Genomic DNA, 25137 nt, shown 5'->3' with positions numbered 1-25137 from the left:
GAACACGCACATTTCTTCATGCACAAAAAATAAAGTAGTATCTGGGCATGGTGGCGCACACCTCTAGTCCTAGGACTTGGAAGGCTGGAGCAGGAGAATCAAGAGTGCAATGCAGGCCAGACCACATGATGAGACTCCAGCTAAAAGAAGGAAAATGAAATATAATAAAGTGGTAAAAGAATCTGGATATTTTAAAATGAAACAGCTATAACATGTCCAAACAATGGCATGGCTGGGAGTGGCTTACATCATAAAATAACTGCTTATTACTGAAATTCAGTTCTGCATAAAGCACTGGAATAAACTCATCCAAAGTTGCTCTATGTCATGATTCTACATGCTAAAACATGTATTAAAACTATTGTTATAACAAAATTGTTTATTATCTTAAAATATAAAAACACAGTTCTATGATAAACTAAATTTCTCTGGAACACATGTGCTGTAAGAAAGAGAAGAGCCGCCAGGCGGTGGTGGCGCACGCCTTTAATCCCAGCACTTGGAAGGCAGAGGCAGGCGGATCTCTGTGAGTTTGAGGCCAGCCTGGTCTACAGACCGAGTTCCAGGACAGCCACCAAAACTACACAGAAAAACCCTGTCTCGAACAACAACAACAACAAAAAAGAGAAAAGCCATAAACTTAAATTTTCTTTACCTGTGAGATACTAAAAAGACATCCTCTAACTTCCGGATTCTTCTTTATTAAACATAATAAATATAATGTGCAACTTGGAGGAACTGAAAGGGCATAGGATACTGAATATAGTAATGGAACAGTGTATTACAAATTCAGTTCTCAGTATTAAGACTTCTATTAAACACAGTTTGCTTGCTACTATTAAATGTATCACATGAAGGCACCTGTCATTTCTCATGAGGAAGATCTGGCTCTAAAACTTTGAGAATTTACACTGTTAGAACTGTTTTCTTTCAGTCTGGGGTGATTAGGTTTGAGAAGTTTTTGTACGACAGGAGACAGATACCTTGAAACATTCCACTCCAATACCCATTGCCCTTTGATAATTGAAAGGATCCTTTAGACCCTCTAAAGTACTCTGAAGGATCATAAGTATCAATGCTTGGTAGTTTGTGACACTTTAATAAAGGAATAGGCCAAAGCAATCACAATGGACAAAATTTAAAGGTTGTGACAGCCTCAGAATCTTACAGTGTAAGGACAGTGGCTGGAATCTCAGCTAAGGTTTTCAGCTTCTTGGGCCCATCGCCCCTCTCCCCATGCTTTAGTACTGGCTGCTCTGTCAAGCTTAGAAGGGTGCTGGGTGACCACATGACCAGCTGGAAGCACATGGCAAAACAACAACAACAAAAAAACAGTATGGACCATAAGCCAAAATGTTTCATTTTTGATATTCCCTCCAACAGTAGAATTATGCTGTCTCTCATGCATTCATCTATAATTCCTAGTTTTGATCAACCAGATAGTTGAAGAACATATGGAATAAAAACTTATATAGACAGAAATCTCTGAATTTCAGTTTCCAGGATTTTATTTGTACTTTGTGTGTCTGCATGTGTGTGCATGTGCAAGTGTATGGCAAGTGTATGAGTGTGTGCTGCTATGGTTTTTATGTAGGTGTTGGACTCAGGCCCTCATGTCTGGGCAGCAGGCACTTCACTGAGTAGGAACCAGGGTTTGATGGGGCTTAGGTTTCCTCTTGGGGCTTCCTGAAAGCGAAGAGGGGCACACTGTCCAGGTGTCCAGGCTCCTGGCCTTTCCTGAATCTTTCCTAAGGACTTCCATCTCCCCCATCGTCTTATTATACAGCATAACACACTTCCACTAAAAGAACATTCCTTTATAACATTGTAAAGAGATGTAAAAGTATAAAGACACACAGATGAGGCCAATCTTAAACAGCTTTCTCAGCTTGGCATAAATCTGAAATGGTTCAATAGTCCTACCCTTCCCTGTTTTGTCCATTTTCAGTGTGTATAAATGATTCTGGGCCGGCTTTCCCAGTGCACTCTGCTGTGGGAGCTGTTGGCCGACTCCTGTGAGTACCTGTGGGCAGCAAGGTGAAGGCTTCTGTACACACCACCCCAGCTGCTGTGCTGACTGGACATTCTAAGAAGGGATGAAGTGTGCAGCATTTCCCACCAAATCTCTTTTTCTATCACAAAAACTCCGGAAGATCTACCAGTTCTGAGAATATGACTTTGGGAAATGCCCATCTATGCTGGTTCTAAACATTCCAGGACTGCACCTGCCAATAGTTATCTTTTTAATTCCTGAAGAAGAATCACTTTGTTTACAAGGTCCACAACTGTGGTCACTTCTGGATTCTCCTCCATAGCCTTCCACCCTAAGCAATTACAAGCTACATTCTTTACTGCAGATTGAGAAATGCAGAGAGGTTGATGATAATCGTGACCTCTCTAAGGATTTCATATTTTTATATTCTTCCTGCAAGCATTAAAAGCACAAAAATCTAATGAGTTCTAAATCTCCATCTAACCTAGAATCACAATCACTTTGGAGTGTATTTCATCACAATGTCACTGCAGTTAATCTTATCATTAATATTAATTAGTAGTCAAGGCAGTGGAGGGAAATTTATTTCTGTGTATTAACCCTTCTGTCACCCCATGAGTTTGGGACTTGCTATTGCACACATTTTACAGATAAGTGCCCTGAAGTTTACAGTGGGTAACTGACCCACCAAGGTCACACAAAGGAGTAAGGGTAGAATGTCCATGCTCCCATTGCTCTTTGTGCTCATGACAAAACAAATAAACAAAACAGGCATTTAGGTCACACGCTCTCATTGTATAAATAACTGAAGTGCATTTAGATAAATCAATTGTTTAGAATTTAGTTTTACATTTCCTTCTACTCAAACTCCCATTCCCTTAAAGGAGATGCTCGGTTTCAAAAGATCAGAAAAATAAATTGCTATTTACCAATGACAGGTTTCTACATGGTTTTCTTTGTTAGCTTGCTTTTGCTATTATTATCTTGGTTTTGAGACAGATCTCTATTCTATATGTAGCCCTGACAGTCCTCAAACTCCACCTGCCTTGGCCTCCCTCGAGTGCTGGGATTAAAGGTGTGCGCAACCATCCCCGGCTTCTACTATATTGTTTTAGATGAGGAGGGCTTTAAAAATCTGCATCCAAGGTGAAGACATTATCTGTGGTTTCCGCCATGACTGCAAAGCGCTGATACTCAGAAACTCGTTTCTCAAAGAAATTTGTTTTCCCTTCTAATGAAATGTTTTCCATAAAATCAAAGGGATTTTCTGCCTGAAAAATCTGAAAAGAAAAGAAATGTCATTAGACATTCTGAAGAATCCAAATTACACTCCACAATAGGAGCGGACATGACAAAAACCAGAGGGCAGGTCCCCACTGCCCCGCCACCCACAGGGCCACACTGCTCCTCTAAGGTCCTGAGGGTTTCAAGGATTTTGAAAAACCATTTTTTTCTTACAAAACAAATCTGTGTACTACACATTTTTATTTACTTGTCAGTCAGAAATGGGCCATGTAGCCCAGGTTGGCCACAAACTTGCAATCCTTAGAAATGTTGGAATTAGAGATGAACATCACACATCTAACTTGTCATTGGTATTTTAAGAGTAGACTAGTGTATTACAAACACTTTCAGTCAAACAACCCAGAGAGCTTACTTGCCTGTAACATTATTGGTTGTGTGCTGGTCTGCATGAGAATGGATAACAGAGGCTCGGATATTCCAATGTGGGGTTTAAGCTGGTGAGCCAGCTAGGGAGGATTAGGAGTGGCCCTACTGGAGGAGGGTGTCACTGAGGGTGTTTTCAAAGGCCCACACCAGGGCCAGTTGCTCTCTTTCTGCCTCCTGCCTGTGGACCAAGGAATAAGCTCTCCGCTCCTGCTCTGGGGCCTGCCTGCCTGCCTTCTACTATGCTCCCTCCCGTGATGGCCGTGGACTAACCTCGGAAACTGTAAGCAAACCTTCAATTAAGTGCTTCCTTTTATAAGCTGCCTTGGTCATGGTGTGTCTTCACAGCAATAGGACAAAACTAAGACAGTTAGTTACATGCTTTACAACACTTTATTTACCTTTGAGAATCCAAGTTCTACAAGCAACCTGTCAGCTACAAACTCAATGTACTGTTTCATCAAAACACAGTTCATCCCAATGAGGCCGACAGGCAAGGCTTCTGTTAAAAATTCCTGGAGAGCAAACAAAATCAGAATAAGGCAGGCACAAAAGCATAACAATAAATAAGTATACATTCCCAGATACAGAGTATTATGGTTGGAATTTGAAATGTCCTCTACAGGCTCATGTATTTGAATATTTGGCCCTACCTGGTGCCACTGTTTAGAAAGGCCATGGAAGGTTTTAGAGCTGAGACTTGGCTGGCAGAAATGGGTCCCTGGGCATGCGCTTTGAGGACTTTCTTTCCGTCCCAACTCTACTTTTTGGTCAGCCAAAATTTGAACAAGCTGTGCTTGAAACTTGGGCTAGACCCTTCCTTGCTATGAAAGACCGCACCTTCTGAGCCGTGAACAATCTCATGGAGAAGATGAGCAGGACAGAGTTTAGTTTTCTTTATAGTCTAGACGCTGATTTTGCTCCAGGCAAGTATGCCAGGATAAATTTACATGACAAATGATGGTCATCTGTCTACAAATGTTTGGGATATTACTAATTATAGCATTTCACTTTCTCCAAGGGCCAAAGTTAAATAGAAAACAGCAAATTATTGAATCTTTTAAAGTAGTATGTAAAGGACCTGATTCCTAGATTTTCTCAACAGAGAAATGGTGATATTTTGTCCTAAAGTATCCAGACAAAACTTCTTCAAAGACCACTACACCATGGAAAGCTGGATCACAAAATTGAGCCAAGAAAAAGACATCGATTATAGAGAATATAAGAATTGACAGATATGAATTTAGAGGTTGGGAGATATACTGAAATCCAGTTGTACTTAAAGACAGTGGTAAACTGTTAATAGATGAAAAATAAAAGCATATTAATTATGAAATTCATCCTCAAAATGGTAAAAAGATGCCAATATACATACACCTTTCCCCTCACAGCATGAAAACCATGCCTATAACCTATGCACTGTTCAAAAACAAGTCAAGCAAATTTCATTTTCGAGTTAGTTCTTTAGAGTGATAAAAATACATTTTAAGTAGACTATCAAGTTGCTTCTAGCCACAACCTTTGCATGCCATAAATTAAGTTTTACTCTACTAATTCACTTACTTATGCATTTTGTGAATGTTTGGGTTGCGCTTTACCTAGGTAGCAAGGCTGCTTTGTTACTGAAACTATAAAACAAAAATTACCATTCCTCTCTAGTAGTTAGAAATATAAAACTAAGACGCTACAACAATTAAAATGTTTACTATGCAATCATATTTAAAAGATAAATTAAATATAATTAATTTATTTAAAACAAAAATATAGCCCTGAAATAAACCAAGCACACAGAAAACCCTGATATATATATTAAAGACTGACTTTTAATCAAATTATAAATGGAGGTAACAATACATCATGTTTTGTGGTTTGAATGAGAATGGCCACCATAGTTTTACATATTTTCATACTTGGTAGTCAGTTGGTGGAACTGTTTGGGAAGGACTAGGAGGTGTGGCCTTGTTGGAGGAGGTGTGTCAGTGGGGGTGAGCGCTCTCTGCTTCCTACTTCGGATAAGGATATAAGCTCTCGGCTACTGCTCCAGTGCCATGCCTGCCTACTGCTGTACTCCCTGCCATGATGGTCATGGACTCTGCAACCTTGAGCCCCAAATTAAATGTTTTCCTTTTGTAAGTTGATGTTTTATCAAGCAATGGAAAAGTAACTAAAATAACTGTCAAATTGGACTATGTTAATTTGCCGATATTGACATACAAACTACAACGTAGCAGTCAAATGCTTCTAGGCACAGTGGCACAGTGCCAGCATCAGGAAGAAGGGCTACATTAGCCCAGGAGTTCAAGGATAGCCCACAGAGTATCATAAGGCACTATTTTAAAACAAATTTTAAAAACAAACTATGGGGACTGGAGAGACTGCTCAGTAGTTAAAAGCTCTGGCTGCTCTTCTGGAGGACCTGGGTTTCATTCCCAGCACTCACATGGTACCTCGCAACCAAATGCAACCAGGAGATCTGTTGTCCTTTTCTGGACTCTGGGCAGCAGGCAAGCATGTGAAGAATAGACATACATGCAGGCAAAACATCCATGCACATAAATACAATAAAAATAAAGCAAACAATGAATACACAATAGAATGTAGTCATGTGATAATGGGACTCCCACTTACCTGCTCAATTTTAACAGCATCCATAATGATCTCCCTGACCCTTCCTTCTGAAGGCTTATTCACCAAGTACTGAAATATCAGGCAAGCAAAGTCACAATGAAGTCCCTAAACAGAAGACAATCACTACCGTCAGAGAACTTCAATTAGCTACTTGCGTATAATGTGTCAGTGTGCTGTATGATGTAGGAATAGGGAACTTCCTGGAGATGAAAGGGTTAACAGACCAGGAGCCTCTCACCTCCAAACTGCATTGAACACCAAGTCGATAACTTATAATAGAAACTTTTAATGATAATAAATCTTAGTTTATTAACATTTTATATTATTAACATTTTATAACATGAATACCAATTTATAAACCAACCAAATAATTTTGTAACAAAAACATTTTGGAAAGGAAAACAATGTAAGAAGAGACAACATGAAAACTGATTAGTTTTTTTTTTTTTTTTTTTTTTTTTTTGGTTTTTCGAGACAGGGTTTCTCTGCGTAGCTTTGCGCCTTTCCTGGAGCTCACTTGGTAGCCCAGGCTGGCCTCGAACTCACAGAGATCCGCCTGGCTCTGCCTCCCGAGTGCTGGGATTAAAGGCGTGCGCCACCACCGCCCGGCCAAACTGATTAGTTTTTAAATGTCAAAAATTAAAAGAATGATTGAAAAACAGTAATTAGTTATGGTGATAAATCTTGGTTGCCAGTTTGATGGGATTGAGAATCACCATAGAAACAAACCTCTGAGCATGTCTGTGATTTTTCTATATTAGGCTAATGAAGGTGGGAAGATTTGCTCCTAAATGTAGGTGGTACCATTCCACAGGCTGGGTCCTCGACCAAATAAAAAGCAGAAAGTGAGCTGAGCACCGGCGTGCATCACTCTCTGCTTCATAACCGGGATACAACATGGCCAGCTGGAGCTGCCTGCGCCCCCCTGCTAGGACAGACAGACGGACGGACGGACGGACGGACGCATGCCCTTGACCTGCATGTCAAAGCAAGGCTCCTTTCTAAGCTGCTGCTTCTCACAGCAACAGGAAAAGTAGCCAATACAGCAGCACTTAAAGAGCAACTGAAGCTCAGAGAGACTCCAGAAAGACAGTGTTTATATTGGGTTTATATTCAAGAGCAAAGGGAACTTGGTGCAAAGCAAACGGAAGAGCAGGGCGCACAGCACCTGAAGCCACAGCAGCTAACACCACCACAGAAGAAAATAAACGCTGAGGACAGCCTGGAGCACAAGTGATGAGGCGGATACACAGCAGATAAGACCACCACAGAAGAAAATAAACGCTGAGGACAGCCTGGAGCACAAGTGATGAGGCGGATACACAGCAGATAACACCACCACAGAAGAGAATAAAGTTTCACTTTATTAAAGCAAAACAACCTGGCATGGTGGTGAATATTTTTAACACCACTACTCAGGAGGCAGAGGCAGGGAGATCTCTTGTGAGTTCAAGGCCAGCCTGGTCTACATAGCAAGTTTCAAGCCAGCTAGGTTACACAATCAATACAATGTCATCTCAAAATGAAAAAAAGCTAAACAAAATTCAAGAACCAATTTCTAATTAGTATCAAATAAATGATACATTCATTCACCAGAATATTACAACCCTAACAAACTGTTTTGAAATAATGCTTAATATAAAGAAAAAGGCTCACAACATTTGCCAGCTGGAAAAAAAGGATGTGGCTACTAATGCCTGTAACCCCAACACTCAAGAAGTAAAGGCAGGAAAATGTCCAATTCAAGGTTAGCCTGGGCTGCTTGGTGTTGGGGGATATTAGATCACACTGAACTCCCAAGTTTGCATATGCATTAATTAAATAAAATTAACCTTGGGTCAGGAGGCTACACTAACAACTAGTTGACAGAAAGTAATCAGAGAGCATCAGAGGGCATCTGGGAGAGATAGAGACAGGAAGTCATAGGGTGGGGTTTGGAGTGGTGTGGCCTTTTCTGGTTTGGGGAAGAGGGAGCACAAGTCTTTTGGAGCCTGCACACACACACACACACACACACACACACACACACACACACACACACCTTCAAAAGGAAGGAAGATTAGCTAGTTGTGACCCAGCATCTCTGAGAATAGCAGGTTTTCACCCCAGCCTTTGAATCTTGAGCCTTTTTTATAAACAGAACGACAGAGGCTTAGTTAAAGCTCCCTTCAGCAGCAGTGACAGAGCGGGTGCTAGAGAAGCAGGCCGGTAACTGCAGGGCTGCAACTGCTGGCTGAAACAGCAGCAGATTACGATGCAGCCACCGTGAGGAAGTTAAAACAACAACATGGTGAGATCCCCTCTCTAGCAAACAAAAGAACAGAAAAAACCACAAATTATAAAAATATGATATATACACACAGGGGTGCTGGAGAAAGAGAAACAGATTTAAATGTAGAAAAGTCTATAAAGGAACACAATAAATAAACATTATTACCTCTGAGTTTGTTGACCTTTTTGCTAAATTCTCTATAATAATTATGGCATTTATTGTCTAAGTTATCAGAAAGTTAAAGACATCAAACAGAAGAATATAATTATATGAAGCATTTATGTACTTAAATAATACTTTTCACAGGGCTGGGAGTTAATTTTCACAATACGATGGGAGTTAAGAGCACTTGCTCTTTAAAAGAACCAGGTTTGGCTTCCAAGCACCCACATGGTGGCTCACAACCATCAATAATTCCAGTTCTAGGGGCTTTAACATTCTCTTTTGAACTCCAAGGGCACCAGGCATGCACATGACACACTACATACATGTAGGCAAAACTTCCACACACATAAAGTAAATAATAAATCTTTAAAAAATTTAAACGCTTTTCACACATACTGTTTCCTTACACTGTAATAACCCCTGTTAGAGTTTATAGTTGAGAAAATGGAGGTTCAGAGAAGTAACTTGAGAAGGTTACTTAAGAAAATGAAAAGCTGAGGCACCCCGGTGAGTGTGGACTAACGTGAACCGGACGGTTATCATGGACTAAACATTGAAATAAGTAGAAATAGGAGTAGTCTCCATGCTAAAAAGCCTAGAATCTGACCAAGCAGAGAGATACATGCATGCTATGAGCCCATGAGGACGAGCAGTCCATCAAAGCAGCAGTGGCCAGCTTGACGTAATGGAACCAGGAATGTTGAGCTGCCTCTTTTGAAACAGTGATCAAAGAGTGAAAATAATAATAAAGATGGGAGGAAAATGAGAAGGTATTGCAGATAGAGCCAGATGGATGTGCAGGAAGAGAAAACAGCAGTTTAAAGTAGCTCCCAGGACGTCAGGGTTGTGATGGAGAGATGACATCGTTTGGAGATGACAATGAATCTTGACTTCTGAGATACACGTGGAGGCTCCCAGAAAAAACACCCAGCATGCACTTGAATGTAGGTTTGGAACTTGGGAAATGTGGGGCGTTTACCCACCACCCCCACAGCTTCCCAGAGTTTTCTTGAGTGCGAGCAGCAGGAAATATTAGATAGAAGGATTTATAGCGGAGAATCTTGCGTAGATAAACAGATAGAAAATAAAGGATAGCCTCGAGAGGGCCTGGAACCTATTCCAACGGGCCCCGACTGTCTCTGGCCCAGGGTTTTTATAGAGACGCCAAGGGGTGGAGCAAAAGACCTCCTCCCCCAGCACAGCCAAGTGCAGGCCATCTCAGACACCTGCACTCAGGCCCGTGGTCCTGATCATCCTCTATTCGGACCTGCTGGGTAAAGCCACGAGGAACCCCAGACCGGGCTCCCACAGGGAAAGAGTATGTGGAATACAGATAAAGCTTGAGGAGTTATGAACATTTAGATGGTGGCTGATTCCACAACAAGAAATAAAATCAGCCAGGAAGTCACAAATAATGAGACTGAGGCAAGAATCCAGAAGTCCAGTCACATCTAAGGATAAGCAGAGACCAAGGAGGAACAGTAGAAGCCATGGAAGGAAAACAAGTCTCACAGGCCACAGAAGAAGTGTGTGTCCATTTCCTTTTCATTAGCAGAAAACTGTGTCGCTGCATGCATCTTCTCCAGGGGAAAGAACAATAAACGACCACACACAACAGAAACTCAGTGGAAGAACACTTCCTTCCTCACCTCATCCCTGCTGATGAGCTCATTTGAAAAAGTGAGTCCGGGCATGAGGCCTCTCTTCTTCAGCCAGAATATAGCAGCAAATGACCCAGAGAAGAAAATGCCTTCCACGGCGGCGAAGGCCACCACTCTCTCCCCTGCAAGACAGAACAGTTCCATTCCTAACCAGACGGTGCGGACATTTGCAAGTTTACACATACATGGGGCTTTTTGCAGCATCACACTGCCCTCCTGAGAAACAAACAAGCAAGTCAGTGCTCTGCACAAAGGTCTCCAGGGCAGAGGTTTTCCACCCCTGCCTGCTCAAGGAGACATGTCTGTTTCAAACCCTGCAGAAAACGTGGACTTGAGTAGGTGGTGTAGCCTGCACACGCGCACACACACACACACACACACACACACACACACACACACACACACACAATGGATTTCCATACACCAAATAAATAAATAAATGAGAGGTGATTTGCCTGTAAAGAGCATGTGTCTGTGAGTGCAGACACACGTGTGTGAGTTCACTATGTGTACATATGTGTGTATACGATAATGGGAAGTGCAAGATAAACTTTATGATAGCTGTCTTCCTCTAATGGGAGGAGTGGTTGCTAAGGTTTATATTTTGTTAGCAGCCTATTGTTGCTAAAAGATTAGCTGTAAACATTTCAAAAACATTGTTATCCTTGCAGAATAATTTTAAAAATCACCTGAAGGCAATGAATTTACCTATAGGAAAAAAATGTTCTATTAAAGATAGAAAAGCGAACTTAAAAGTTGATTCACTGTTAGGCAAAGACTCTGTAGAAACTCATTCCTAAATATCTTCAGTGATATCATAGCTGTGACACTGTCTCTAGGGTATTTTGGATTATAACACACACACACACACACACAAATAAATAAATAAAATTTTAAGATTTAAATCCATTATATAGACATGTCCAATTTCTATGCTGAAATCCACTTTCTAATTTCAGAAAAAACACTTAAATCTCAGAAAGCAGGCCGACTGAAGTGTTTCTGGCTGTCTCTAGAGGAGTCTGTCTGTCCTTGCTCTTTCCTTGCTCATCTCACACCGAACAGATCAACCACAGCAAAGAGACGTGAAACCAAACTGTCTATTAATAACTTCCAACATGAGAAAAACTTCTAGTTTATCTTTATAGATGCCATTTAAAAAGCTGCTTTGAAAGAAACACAGAAATATAAATAAATAAGTGCTGACTGAGTACTGTCAAAGGAATTACAGAAAACTTTCATGTGAATATAATAAATATTACAATACAAAAATAATCACTGCTTCATCTCATCCTTAATTGAATATTAGTTTATGGTACTTTTATCTTGCAACTAACAGACAATAATAACTGACATTTTTAAGTATTAAAGTAATGCCATATGGACAATTATCTGTAAGAGAACTGGACTAAAATTAAACATAAGAGGAGAGCTATTTTAACCACTCTGGGCATCTATGTGAATGCTGAAAAATAAGAACCATAAGAAACAGCTACAGAAGACTATTTTTGGAGAGAATTAAAAGATTTTAAGGAGGGGCTGGGAAAGTAACATGAGGACTGGAGTCTGAACGCCCAGCATCGTGTGAAAGCCAGTAGTGGCAGGCACACACGCAGTCCTAGCACTGGGGAAATGGGTATAAGAGAATCCCTGAAGAGACCTGCCCAAGGGGTGAGCTCCAGGTTCATGCCAGACCCTGTCTTCAGTGGACAGCTACTGGCTAAAGGTGGCCATGCTCTTACAAGCAGACTCTCCCTCACATTTCTGTAAACAATCCTAATGAACTCATTGGGTCTCTCTCTCTGTCTCTGTCTCTCTGTCACACACACACACACACACACACACACACACACACACACAAGCATAGCCATGGAAAGTAGAAGGAAGACCATTTGAGGAGAGGAAGGGGATTAGCAGAGTGGGAGGGGACAAGAGAGGCTAACGTGTGTGTGTGTGTGTGTGTGTGTGTGTGTGTGTGTGTGTGTGTGTGTGTGTGTGAATATGGTCAAATACATTATGTATATGTATATAGATGTCATAATGAAACCCACTATTATGCACAATTAACATATGCTAATTAAAAATGAGGAATTGCTCATGAGGCCCCATGACAATAGCTGAGACTCTACTGGCAGTTGACAGCAGCTGGGGTGTCTGGCTGCTGGTAGGTTGCCCATACTCTGTGGATGGGTCCCACACATGCACACGTGGACAGCACTAGCTGGACTTGGTGGACCATAAAGAAATAAGAAGACACGGAGGTAAGAAGGGAACATGTAGAAGGGGAGATTCAGGGAGCTATATGATCAAATATTGTGTATATGTATGAAGTTATCAAAGGATAAATAAAAGTATCCATTACTAAAAATACATTAAGGGTCTGGAGAAATGACTCAGATGCTTACTGCTCTTGAAGAGGAGCCAGGTTCAGTTCCCAGCATTCATATCAGGTGGCTCACAACTGCCTGCAACACCAGCTCCAGAGAATCCAACTTTCTCTAGCCTCTGCTGCACCTGTACACATATGGTGCACATAAACTCATGTAGGCATACACACATACACAAAGTTTTTTTTTTTTTTTTTTGGTTTTTCGAGACAGGGTTTCTCTGTGTAGCTTTGCGCCTTTCCTGGAACTCACTTTGGAGACCAGGCTGGCCTCGAACTCACAGAGATCCGCCTGCCTCTGCCTCCCGAGTGCTGGGATTAAAGGCGTGCGCCACCACCGCCCGGCTACACAAAGTTTTTTAAATGAGTAAATCTTTGGAGAGCAATAAGGGAAGAGACTTGACATCGACCTCTGGCTTTTACACTCACACGTAGGTGTATACTTGCACACATATGTGCACAGATGCATATACAATGCCTATAACACACACACACACACACACACACACACACACACACATACACGGAGAGGAGAGGAAGGACGGAGGAGAAGGATTCAGGAGGACACTCACATCAGCTTCTGGCCTCCACAGACATGTACACACACATGTGCTTGCACCATACAAGCACATTCACACATGAACACATACTGATGCACGAAAACGATTATAAGAGATACAGATACATTTTATAAACTTTTCAGAATATGTGTGAAACAAAAAGACAACCAAGACATTTATTCTAAACACTGTAATGAAGGTAAATGCCTCATAGTTTGTTTAGTAGGGTATATATTTTAAGTACAGCGGGGTCCACAGTACAGTGCACTAAAATTGTATAATTACTATTTTTTGAAGTTTACAAATGTAATTTCAAAACATAGATTAAGGGTTAATATATCTATCTGCCAATCTTAAACCGGACAGTATGTTTCAATTAAAAACAACACAGATAAATAATTGGAAATTTTTAGCTTTATGAGAACTGGATCTCTTTACAGCATACTATATAAACTTTAAAACAAAGGGATATTTTCAAAGGATTCTTTTTAAATTTCCCTTCAGCTAAAAACGACAGACTTGTAAAAAAGATTTTAGAAGCAGGGAAAGAACAGCTGCTCTCCTGGCTCTTGCTTGGGGTAGCCATTACCAAGAAGTCTCCACAAAGGCTGGGCCAAGTCCCGCACCAAGAAGAGCTAGCTGCCTTTGAGAGTGCTAAGGCGCAGGTGGCCCTCAGAGCCGCATGTCGCATGTCGGCTGCCGGCTCAAGAAAACAGTAAGTGTGCTGCCCAGCAAATCATCCCCACACCACTGACTTAGAGTTCCACTACCAAAAAGGAGGGCTACCAACTGCACGTCCCACTCTTCCTTTTCTCTCCACAGTTCACACACGTACGCACCCTGGCACACGTGTGCCCGTCCTTCCCAAACAAAAATTAATTTTAAAAAATCGTAAGGCTAGGCTGAGTGACACATGCTTGTCTCAGTGTTCAGAAGGCTGAGCAGGAGAGCAAGCGAGTTAGAGGCCATCCTGAGCTCGACATAGAGTAAGACCCTGCCTCATAAAAAAGGGGAGTGGTCTCAACTTATCCATCCTGACCTACACATAGAGTGAGGCCCTGCCTCATACAAAAGGGGAGTGGTCTCAACTCATCTGGAGTATATCTGCATTTAACTTACCAGTGTAAACTAAGCTTGTTATTGCAAACTGTTTCTGGTCGTGGTTGACTATACTAATTTTGCATTTTTAGAAACTAGATCTTTGTTTCCGGTGATTGTTAGGACTTGACTTGCTTTAAATCCCTGGCACTCTTTGAAACGGGCACAAAAGGTAGGTGACTACAACACTCTTGATTGGGTTCTGTGTGACTTTTTTACTTGTCAGTGTGCATGGTGAGATCTTACCTTTCCAAGTTCTAATGTATTAAACACAAGTAACAGCTTCCTTAGCACAGTTAGTGATAACCAGTCATTGCACAGTGATTCCAGTGCACTAGTGATCACTAGAGCACAGTGCACTAGCACACTGAAATCCCTGCATTCCGCTCTCACGCATCACAACCACTGGCGGCTAAGCCGAGGGCATACAAGTTAGCGCTACATACCAAAAGTAGACTTCCTATCTGCTATCCAGCGCAGGGCCCAGTCTGCTTTTTTCTTAACATACGGCATTGTTTCAATTGCATTAAACAAAAATTCCCTATAAAAACAAAAAACATGGAAAAATTATTCATTTGTTTCTATTAATTGGACTAAGTTTTAATAATCAGAGACAATACTTGTAACTTTTACAGTATACTACCAAATCTAGTTTTTCTATAATTTTACATGTTCATAATTATGAATACAGAAATAAAAGTGAAACTCAGATTAATGACTTGGATATAAGCTGATCTAAAAATCAATGAAATGCCAATATTCAATTTACAAATACAAACAAGCTTTTAAGATGGTATTAATTATCTAAAGACTAACTGGTTCTATGCCAGGTCTTTAATCTAACACATTATTGAGCAATAGAAAACTATACTCAGGCTGGAGAGATGGCTCAGAGGTTAAGAGAACTGGCTGTTCTTCCAGAGGTCCTGAGTTCAATTCCCAGCAACCACGTGGTGACTCACAACCATCTGTAATGAGAGCTGGTGCCCTTTTCTGGCATGCAGAATATATGCAGACAGAATACTGTATATATAATAAATAAATAAATCTTTTAAAAAAAGAAAACTATACTCATGAACTTCTATATGTGAATAATCTTTTAATATTGTAGTTTTGGAATAAATTCTACTTTTAATGTAAACAAAAACCTAACCTTCACAAATACCCCCCCACACACACACACACAATAGTAATACCTTTTCTTTGGGTCTCTGATGTAAGTATCTATTAGTAAACTGTACATCTCTGAATGAACATTCTCGATGAGAATCTGAAAGCCATAGAAACAGCGGGCCTCTGGAACCTGCACCTCCTGACTGAAACGCTCCACCTACAGAAAGACGGGACACAGAGACCAGTGAGCAAGCTCTCACAAAACCCTGGTCACGAGCTAAAGCACCTAACAATCTTTGTCTTTTCCAGCATTCAGGAACCTGGACAGGAGGATATGATTTCAAGACCAACTGAGAAACATGGCAAGACACTGTCTCAGAAAAAAAAAAAAAAAGTGATCAGTGAGAAGGATCGTAAGGTAAGATTGCTTGCTGCCAAACCTAATGACCAGAGCTCCACGCCTGGAACCTCAGAGTTGTCCTCTGATTTCTACACACATACACACCATGACGCACATGCATGTGTGTGGCTCTGAGATTAAACCTAGCATCTTACTCATGCTAGGCAAGCACTCCATCATCAGCCTTTACGGGTCTTTTAAAGCAGCATCTTACAAGTACTGTAAGCTAATTAGTGCTGGAGACTGATCCCAGTATTGTGCTTCTGCTAGGCAGGTACCCACTGGGCTATGCCTACAACTTCATGGACTGTGTTCCTAAGCAATGGAGCAAATTTATCTTTGAAGTGGAAACACTGCCTATTGAACAGTCAATTTTAGAATACCTATCAAAAACAGTGATTTTGCCCTGTAGAGCTTTTTCCCTAATAGCAGACAGGTCCGCTAAAGTTCTGGTCCATCCTGGATGTTCCTACTTCTACTCTCCTTACCAAAAACCTATTCCTCCTGACTGATGGTAACACAATTTCTATATGAGGGGCAGAACCTATATCTACACAGAGCTGCAGATGGCTATTAAGGGCACATTCTCCATTAAGTTTGTTATCAGGGGCAAAAAAAAATCAAGTTTACGAATTCTGTGCAATTTTGGATTTTGTTTTCACATTGCTAGGCTAAAACTCAGGGCCTCTATAATGCTAGCCAAACACTGAATAGTCAGGGATATCTTCAGCCCCACACTATATGTAGTTTTAATTGGTATAATTTATGTTTGATTCCATAATATATTGCTAGTCATTTGACAGTTAACTATCTTCTCCTCTGAAACTTAATGAGAAAAAATATACTCAAAAATAAAACTTTGGTGTGTGGGGAGACACCTTTACTGGGTAAGAATGCTTGCTTCATCAGCATGAAGACCCTAGTTTGGATTCCCTAGCACTCACATAAGTCTGGGCATGTGTCTGTGAGCTTGTAACCCCCGTGCTGAGGTATCAGAGACAGGAGGATCCTTTGGCTCCCTGGACAGTCAACTTAGCTAAATAATGGTGAGCACCAGGTTCAGTGAAGAGACTTTCTCTCAGGAAATGAGGCAGAGAGCAACAGAGGAAGACAGCCAATGTCCTCCTCTGGCCTCTGCCTATACATGCACACATACCCCATACGTTGTTTAAATGGAAGTAAGCTTCATCTAGTCTATTATTAAGACATCTTTCTTTCCTCGGGCAGGACCTATGGTGATCTTACTAACACTGTCATTCAAGTACAAAATAGGAGCAACAGTAAAATAAAAATCTTACCAAGTTTTCATTGACAATTCCATCACTGGCTGCAAAAAAGGCTAAGACGTGGGAGATGAAATACTTCTCATCTGATTTAAGCTTGTTCCAGTGAGGGAGGTCCTTTGATAAGTCAACCTAGAATAAAAACACTTCAATTGTTTTTCACTTAAAGAGTTTGGGAAATTTTCACTTTAAGTTAAGAAGAGCTACATCAGAAAGAAAAAACATTAAAAATCACAAAACTCAAAATAAGATAGCTATTACATTAACAATAATGTGCTGTACTTAGAACATTTACCTAATTAGTACATTATACCTGCTCTTGCCACACAGGAGGAAATGGATAAGTATATGAGACAGTATATACGTTTACTTGTTAATGGGAAAAAGTTTATACACATGTGTGCGCTTGCGTGCAAGTGTGTGCATGTGTGTGTGTGTGTGTGTGTGTGTGTGTGTGTGTGTGCGCGCGCGCATATTTTACAACACCATGATCTATACCCTAAACACATCCAGCAAAATCTCTTTAAACAAACAAAGCTGTCTTAGCATGTTCAAGGAAGTGGAGAGGGGAGGAGGGAGGAGAGAGCGGGAATGAGGAAAGAAGGTCATTTGTGAAGGAATCTGCTTTTTTTTTCTTTTTGCTAATTTAGTTGGCCAGGATACATTTTTATTAAAATTAATTAAGCATAGCACCAAGTGAATGAATGAACAAAAAGGAAAGTAGAAACTAGTCAAGTATTTAAAGTAGATAAACTAATGCCTCAGCAGTCATTGGTTTTATACAATACTTACTATAGTATTAGACAGATTCAGCACCTGCTAACTAATTATAGCCTCTATGCTACTGCCAGCCACTCCTCTTTACTGAGAAGTCATGTCAGCAAGACAATAATCTGGGTTTTAAAGCAGTTTACAGATATGGCTTTGTGGTGGTTTCAATAGGTATGGCCCCCAAAGACTCATGTGTTTGAATGCTTGGCCCATAGGCACTATTAGGACATAACCTTGTTGGAGTAGGTGTGGCCTTACTGGAGGAAGTGTTTCACTGTGGGGGTGGGCTTTGAGGTCTCATATGCTCAAGCTACATCAAGTGTAGAATATAGTTCACTTCCTGTTGCTTGTGAATCAAGATGTAGAACTCTTAGCTCCTTTTCTAGAACCATGTCTGTCTGCACACTGCCATATCCCACCATGATGATAATGGACTAAACCTCTGAAAATATAAGCCACCCCAATTAAATGTTTCCTTTATAAGAGTTGCTGTGGTCATGGTGTCTCTTCATAGCAATAGAAACCCTAATTAAGACAGGCTTCTCCTAGAATAGAAATACCTTTGAAAATGCTTATTAAAATTATTCTTTGGAACTAAGAAAGTGATGGACTCTAAAATTTGGCAAAATCCAAACTTTTCAAGTGGTCCTTAAATGTACCTTACTGAGTTAGCTGGCTCTTGCTGCTGTAATAATAATAATGATAATGATGATGATGATGATGATAATAGACTGGATGGCTTAAAAACAAACATTTACTTTTCAAAGTTCTGGAAGCTGTAAGTCCAAGATCCAAGCATGTGCTGGCTAAGTTCATGTCCAGGTGACACAGATAGAGTCATTTTGGAAGAGGGAACCTCAATTTGAGAGTGATACAGACAACGGAGGCCTAGTATATGAAGTTTCAGAAGAAAGTTTACGAGTCCCTTAAAAGACTATTGGGCTGTACAATATTTTGAATTAAGAATCTGTGTTTCCTGGTCAGCTGGGGCTGAAGAGTCAGCTGTGATTAACAGGAGACCAGCACCACTGAAGTGAAACCTTTCCTTACTGGCTAGCTGGAGCTGTGAAAGTAGCAATGATTAAGAAGAGACCAGCATCAAAGGATGCTGAGAATATTTCCTCAGGATCAGCACATACAACTTGTGGTCCTGCTGGGACCAAGGCTGCATCACATGGCAGCCCAACTGGGTAGTATAAGAGTTCCCCAGGTGGTGCTGGTTTTGAAGGCATGAAAGAGTCCTCAGGAGCAGCTGAAGCTTGGCACTGTGTGGCAGGACTAGAGTCCCTCAAAAGGCCAGGTGATGCCATCAAGGAAGGTGCAGCCTCAGTTACAGGAGAAGCCCCAGGATGAAGGGGTCATGGAAAGAAATGGAGCCTGGCACCATCCGGCAGGGTTAGAGTCTCTGAAGAGAGTCTAGAAAAGGCTATTGGTGAAGGTGTGGCATGGGTACAGTGGGGAGCCCAGTGCTCAGGAGATGCCAGTACCATAGGACAGCTACCAAGGGCAGGAAAGCTGTGGAGGCCTGCAGACAGGCCTGTGTGTGGCAGAGGGTAGAGCAGAAGTAGCCCGAGCCCTCTGGGGGAGCCCAAGATCGTGAGTGAATCCCAGATGACCAACACTGAACTTCTTATGCTGTTCAACTTTGATGTGGTTGTAACTATCCCTTGTTCTGTCCCTCCTGAGTATTTAACTTTTTTTTTTTTTTTTTTTTTTTTTTTTTTTTTTTTTTTTTTTTTATGAGAGATCACTGTTTTTCGATACAGAGTTTCTCTGTGTAGTTTTTGGTGCCTGCCCTGGCTCTCTCTTTGTAGCCCAGCCTGGCCTTGAACTCAAAGATCTGCCTAGCTTTGCCTCCCAAGTGCTGGGATTAAAGGCATGCACCACCACCGCCCGGCTATGAGAGATTACTGTTAAGAGACTTAATTGTAAAAGATTTCAAAGTTTTGGAGTTTCTGAATTTGGATATTTTAAAGAAACTAAGGATATTTTTAGAGACTTTGGATATTTTAAAGTGACTGAACCTTTAAAGTGTTTGAATTTGTAAAGACTATGGGGCTTTTTAAAGTTGGAATGTTTTATATTGTAATACTATTATTAACATGAAGACCAAGAAATGAATGATTATGGCTTAAAAGTGATGTGTTTGTGTCAAGTTGAACAGGGATCAATTGTGCCCCCCGGCTCCATACAAACGCATCAGATTGGCCTGTGGGCAAGCCTGTAGAGTATTTTCTTAATTGATGGTTGATGTTGGAGGGCCCAGCTCACTGGGGCCGTTCTACCCCTAGGCTAGTGGCGGCAGGTGCTATAAGAAAGCAGGCTCAGGAAGGCATGAGGAGCAGGCCAGTGTGCAGCCAGGTTCCCGCCTCCAGTGCCTACTCTGAACTCCCTGGGTGATGAACTATAAACCATAAGATGAATAAACCTTTTCCTCCCTAAGTTGCTTTTGGTCATAGTATTTTATAACAGCAATGGAAACCCAATCTAAGACAGCTTAGGGGTAGCAGTATGTCTGGATTTTTTTTTTATGTATATGGATATGTTTGTCTACATGTGTGTTGTGTACTGTGAACACGCTGGGTGCCTACAGAGGCCAGAAGAGAGTGTTAGATTCCCTGCAACTGGAGTTACAGATAATTTTGAGACACCATGTGGGTCCTGGGAATTGAACTTGAGTCCTCTGGAAGAGTAGCCAGTGCTCTTAACTCCTGAGTCATCTCTCCAGCCCCCACGGTAAAATTTTTGAAGAAGCTTTTTAGATGGGCACCTTCTTGCCATATGCTCATAGACAAAGAGAAAGCTCCCTTCTCATTATAAAGGCACTAATCTCACGCATGAGATCTTTAACCTCATCATCCTCATTACATAATTACCTCCCATTGCCCCACCTCCAAACACCATCCCACTGGGGATGAATGGCCCAACTTACAAATTTGGGGAAGACAAACCAGTGCATAGCTCTTCTCCTGTCTTATGAAAACCTCCAAGTATGTCTCATAATAATGTGACAAACATTTGAAATATGTAACTGTCCTTTGGAAAATTCTGCTGGCTTGGCTCTTTTAATTATATAACGAAGTTTCAATCTTCTTGACCTTTCAAAAAAAGACTACTATTCTAACCTTTAATCAGTGTATCCTTTCCTGCCATACTGAGCACTCAATATATGCCAAGAAACTAGGCTAAGTTCTAGAAATACAATAGGATGGGGAGGGGAAATATTTGTCTTCACTTTATAAAATATATCAGCAAAATGTCAAATTCCATTCTATTATCAGCTCAACTCAGGTTAACTCGGGGGTCTCTTTCTTGTTCTCATATACTATATTCCTGGTATTAAACTTAATACTGCAATATGTCTAGTCTTAAATATTAAATTTGCCTCTTTAAACTCTGAGCTTTAAAATGCCCTATAAATTTTACTTTATTGTCAAATAATAATGGCTATATTTCCTTCTAAAAACATCACCTTTCCTGTCTATTTTCTCTCCTATGAGCGCATCCTCAGTTTCACCATCTAAGTACTGGCTGCAGACTGGCTGCTACAGTTTTTGATCCTCACCGTGCCCCAGAGGGTCATGTGTTAAAGCAAAGGCGTGCTTGCTGCCCTGTGGCACTGCTACTCTAGAACTTGATTTTCTTCAGTATTTTTGTCATAGTAACAGAAAGCTGATTATCAGAATTGCCTGACTGACTTTTAGAAAATTCCTAAGCCTATACTTTGTCTTCTGAGTCAGTGCCTCGTATTTGAGAATTAAATTCAACCACTGATTTAAAAACTATACTATAAAAGTAATTAACTATTTTTACATAATTTGTCTAATATGTGGGACTAAAAATATCCTTGACTTCCTTCAAAACATGTATTTGAGTCTTCCTGCAAAATATGCATCAACCTATGTGCTTTAATTTTTTAAATTAGTATTTCTTGGTCATAAGACATTTATTACAGTTTCTGAATGAAGCAGTGAATTTCCAGCGAATTTCAGAAACCCAAACATCACAAGTCCCTTTTTTGAACATGACAAACCAAAAGACCAACTGTGCGCTCTACTTGTTTTCTGAACCACATCTAACAAGAGCTCTCTAAAAACCACAGGCAGGGGAAGTCAGGTGACCTACCATAAAACCCTGAGTATTTGTTGTTTCAGTTGGCTGTTTTGCTCTGTGTCTAAAATATAGAACAATGTTGACAGCAGAACAAAGATATGTAAGTATCTGAAAACAGTGTAAGAGAAATTTCAGACACTGGTACCTTTAAGTTTTAGGCTAAAATTTCCCATTCTTTGTATGAAATCACAGTTTACTTACTTACTTACTTATTTGGTTTTTTGAGACAGGGTTTCTCTGTGTAGCTTTGGTGCCTTTCCTGGGACTCACTTTGTAGCCCAAGCTGGCCTCGAACTCACAGAGATCTGCCTGCTTCTGCCTCCTGAGTGCTGGGATTAAAGGCATGCACCACCCCACCCAGCTCAGTTTATATTTATTTAGTGCTTATCAAATGTTAAATATGATTATAACTACCTCATTGATCCTCATAACAACCAATGTGTCATATACTATTGGCCTGATTTAGCAGTGAGGATGCAGGGCAAGATGAAGCTCCTTCCACAGACAGTATGGGGCAGAGGAGGATTTGCACTGAAGCAGCCTGGCCTCAAACCCTGCATTCTTCACAGGGTGTTATTTCCATAGATACAGTTGGTCTGCTTTCAGATTGATTGACTGATTGACAGATTGATTGATTGACTGACTGACTGATTGATTGTATGTGTGTGTATGAGCGGTGGGAGCAGGGAGAGAAAGAGATCATGTGTGTGCTATAACACATGTGATCAGAGGAAAATGCAGGAGTTATTCCACTCATTCCACAGTGGGTTCCAGGAATCAAACTCAGGCCATCAGGCTTGTTCAGAAAGTGCTTCTGTCCAATGAGCTATCTTGCTAGCCCAGATTTGGTCTCTTGACTGACAGGCATACAGATCCAAAGACATTTATTCACATAGGTACAGCTATCCAGAGATAGAGATGCCACTGGATACATATACAGAATGAGGGTATTATGCAGCTATCACAAACAATAAGAAATAATTAAATAATAAAGACAATAACTTTGTGTGTTTACTTAAATTACACAGCAATCATTTGCATAACTAATTGTTCTTATTAAACCAGCAGGTATTGTCTAACTGACGTGCTGAACTCACTGTGAAGGTGGAAACAGTCACATTTATAGTAAGGAACAGTGGTTGCCCCGCTGCAGCAGCTGTGGTTTGCTGCAGCTGAAGGCAGAGCCAGACTGAATTCAGCCTGGCTGGCTGAGCTGTTCACATGACTGCAGCTTTGTTCCAGAAGATCAGGTCTGTAAGGCTCTCACCCTTCTATTTTTGTTGTTGCTGTTTCCTGCTTTTCTGAGCCAGGGTTTCTCTGTGTAGCCCTGGCTGTCCTGGAACTCACTCTGTAGACCAGGCTGGCCTTGAACTCAGGGCTTTGCCTGCCTCTGCCTCCTGAGTGCTGGGATTAGAGGGGTGCACACGACTGCCTGGGTCTCACACTTCCCTTTTGAAGCTGCAGCTGTGATTTTGTTTATTCTGCTGACCGTGAGTCTAAGCTGGTGTTAGGACTGGAGAAACGGCTCAGAAGGTAAAGGTGTTTGCTGCCAAAGGCCCAGCCTGGTGACATCATTTCACTTCCACAAACACATGCAGCCATAAATAAATGAGTAACCATCAACACAAGCAAACGAGCAAGCGAAAACCCAACACTGGTCTTATGCAGTCATAGCAAGTTAAGAACCCATTTAAAAACAAAAGCTGTAGCAGGACTGGCTGCAGGGAGAGCTCACTGGGTACCACGAGCATGTGCGGCTGCGGCTGCAGGACTCTGGTCCAGTTCTCAACGCTCACACGACAGCTCACACTCACTTGTAACTCCAGTTCCTGCGGATCCAGCAATCTCGGCTGGTCTCTGAGGGCACCAGAACACATGGAGTGCACACACATACATGCAGGCAAACACTCATACACATAGAATAAAAATAAATAAGGCTTAAACAATAGAAAATGGTCTACAATATATTAAAGGTAAAGGCAAAGGGATCTTGACTAAGTGTGAGGGGGGCGTTTACCCACCACCCCCACATTTCCCCAGAGTACTCTTGAGTAGGAGCAGCAGGAAATATTAGATAGAAGATTTAGAGGGGAGAGATAAAGACAGAAAATACAGGATAGCCTCGAGAGGGCCTGGAACCTATTCCATGGGCCCTGACTGTCTCGGCCCTAGGGTATTTATAGAAATGCCAAGGGGTGGAGCAAAAGACCCCCTCCCCCAGCACAGCCAAGTGCAGACCATCTCAGACACCTGCACTCAGGCCCGTGGTCCAATCATCCTCTCCATGCAGACCTGCTGGGTAAAGCCACGAGGAACCTTACTAGTATTCTTACTTGCATTTTAGAATATTTTTTACAGTACAAAATTGCTCTCACTTGTCTTGTCTTATTAACATCCTTGCTATCAGGTCTCAAACAAAAACAAAAATCTGGCCAAATGAGATGGCATTTCCTCGTACCAAGAAACTTATTTACAGACACTAATCTAATTATGATCAATTTAAGTTGATTAATAATTAGTTATATTTATTATTAATGAGAACCAATAATCTATATTAATTCTGAGCCATACTTTATGTAATGTTTCATGTAAGGGAAGACGTGAACACACAGGACATGAATGAGATGCAGGCGATGACACATACCTCTTCTGCTGTCCAGAAAGATGCCTGTGCTTGTTTGTACATTTTCCAAATATCGGGGTACTGGATTGGAAAGATGACAAACCGGCGGGAACTCTTTCTGAGGAGTGGCTCTTCATTTGACCTCACCGCAACTGCGCTCGTATCCGAAGACAACTGCTTTTGATAAACAAAGTAAAAACACTTCTTTCATGTGCAAATTTCTCTCTGACTCAAGCTTAAATACACATCTGGGCAAAGTCTGGGAGGCAGCACAGGCTGGGAAAGCAGTAGAGGCACAGCATCCTTTCAGTGATCTGACCGACCAGTGGGCAACTCCTAGGGTGAGCTGCATGATGACAGGAAGTTGTTTAATTTCTCTAAGCCTCACTTTCTGCAGCTACCA

The 25137-nt window shown here is 41.2% G+C and overlaps 1 protein-coding gene across 4 annotated transcripts in view; it reads right to left on the bottom strand.

Annotated features, from left to right (window-relative positions):
• Positions 1-679: 679 nt before the first annotated feature.
• Rrm2b (ribonucleotide reductase regulatory TP53 inducible subunit M2B) overlaps positions 680-25137 on the bottom strand; it is a 29281-nt gene continuing 4823 nt past the window's right edge. For 2 of the 4 annotated variants that reach the window (XM_006982810.4, XM_076555869.1), the window contains exons 2-9: positions 24756-24911; positions 17243-17359; positions 15628-15761; positions 14878-14972; positions 10376-10509; positions 6290-6394; positions 4063-4176; positions 680-3273 (exon numbers count right to left, since the gene is read on the bottom strand). In XM_006982810.4, the coding sequence (XP_006982872.1) occupies positions 3121-3273; positions 4063-4176; positions 6290-6394; positions 10376-10509; positions 14878-14972; positions 15628-15761; positions 17243-17359; positions 24756-24911 (1008 nt within the window). In that variant the 3' untranslated portion in view covers positions 680-3120. The remainder of the gene's footprint in view (positions 3274-4062; positions 4177-6289; positions 6395-10375; positions 10510-14877; positions 14973-15627; positions 15762-17242; positions 17360-24755; positions 24912-25137) is intronic. The other 2 variants (XM_006982811.4, XM_042264604.2) reach the window with 1 other exon arrangement.

Source organism: Peromyscus maniculatus, chromosome 20 (genome assembly GCF_049852395.1).
Source record: "Peromyscus maniculatus bairdii isolate BWxNUB_F1_BW_parent chromosome 20, HU_Pman_BW_mat_3.1, whole genome shotgun sequence".
Lineage (NCBI taxonomy): Eukaryota > Metazoa > Chordata > Mammalia > Rodentia > Cricetidae > Peromyscus > Peromyscus maniculatus.
The sequence above is the reverse complement of the archived record's forward strand: the minus strand, read 5'-3'. Positions and strand labels throughout refer to the sequence as shown.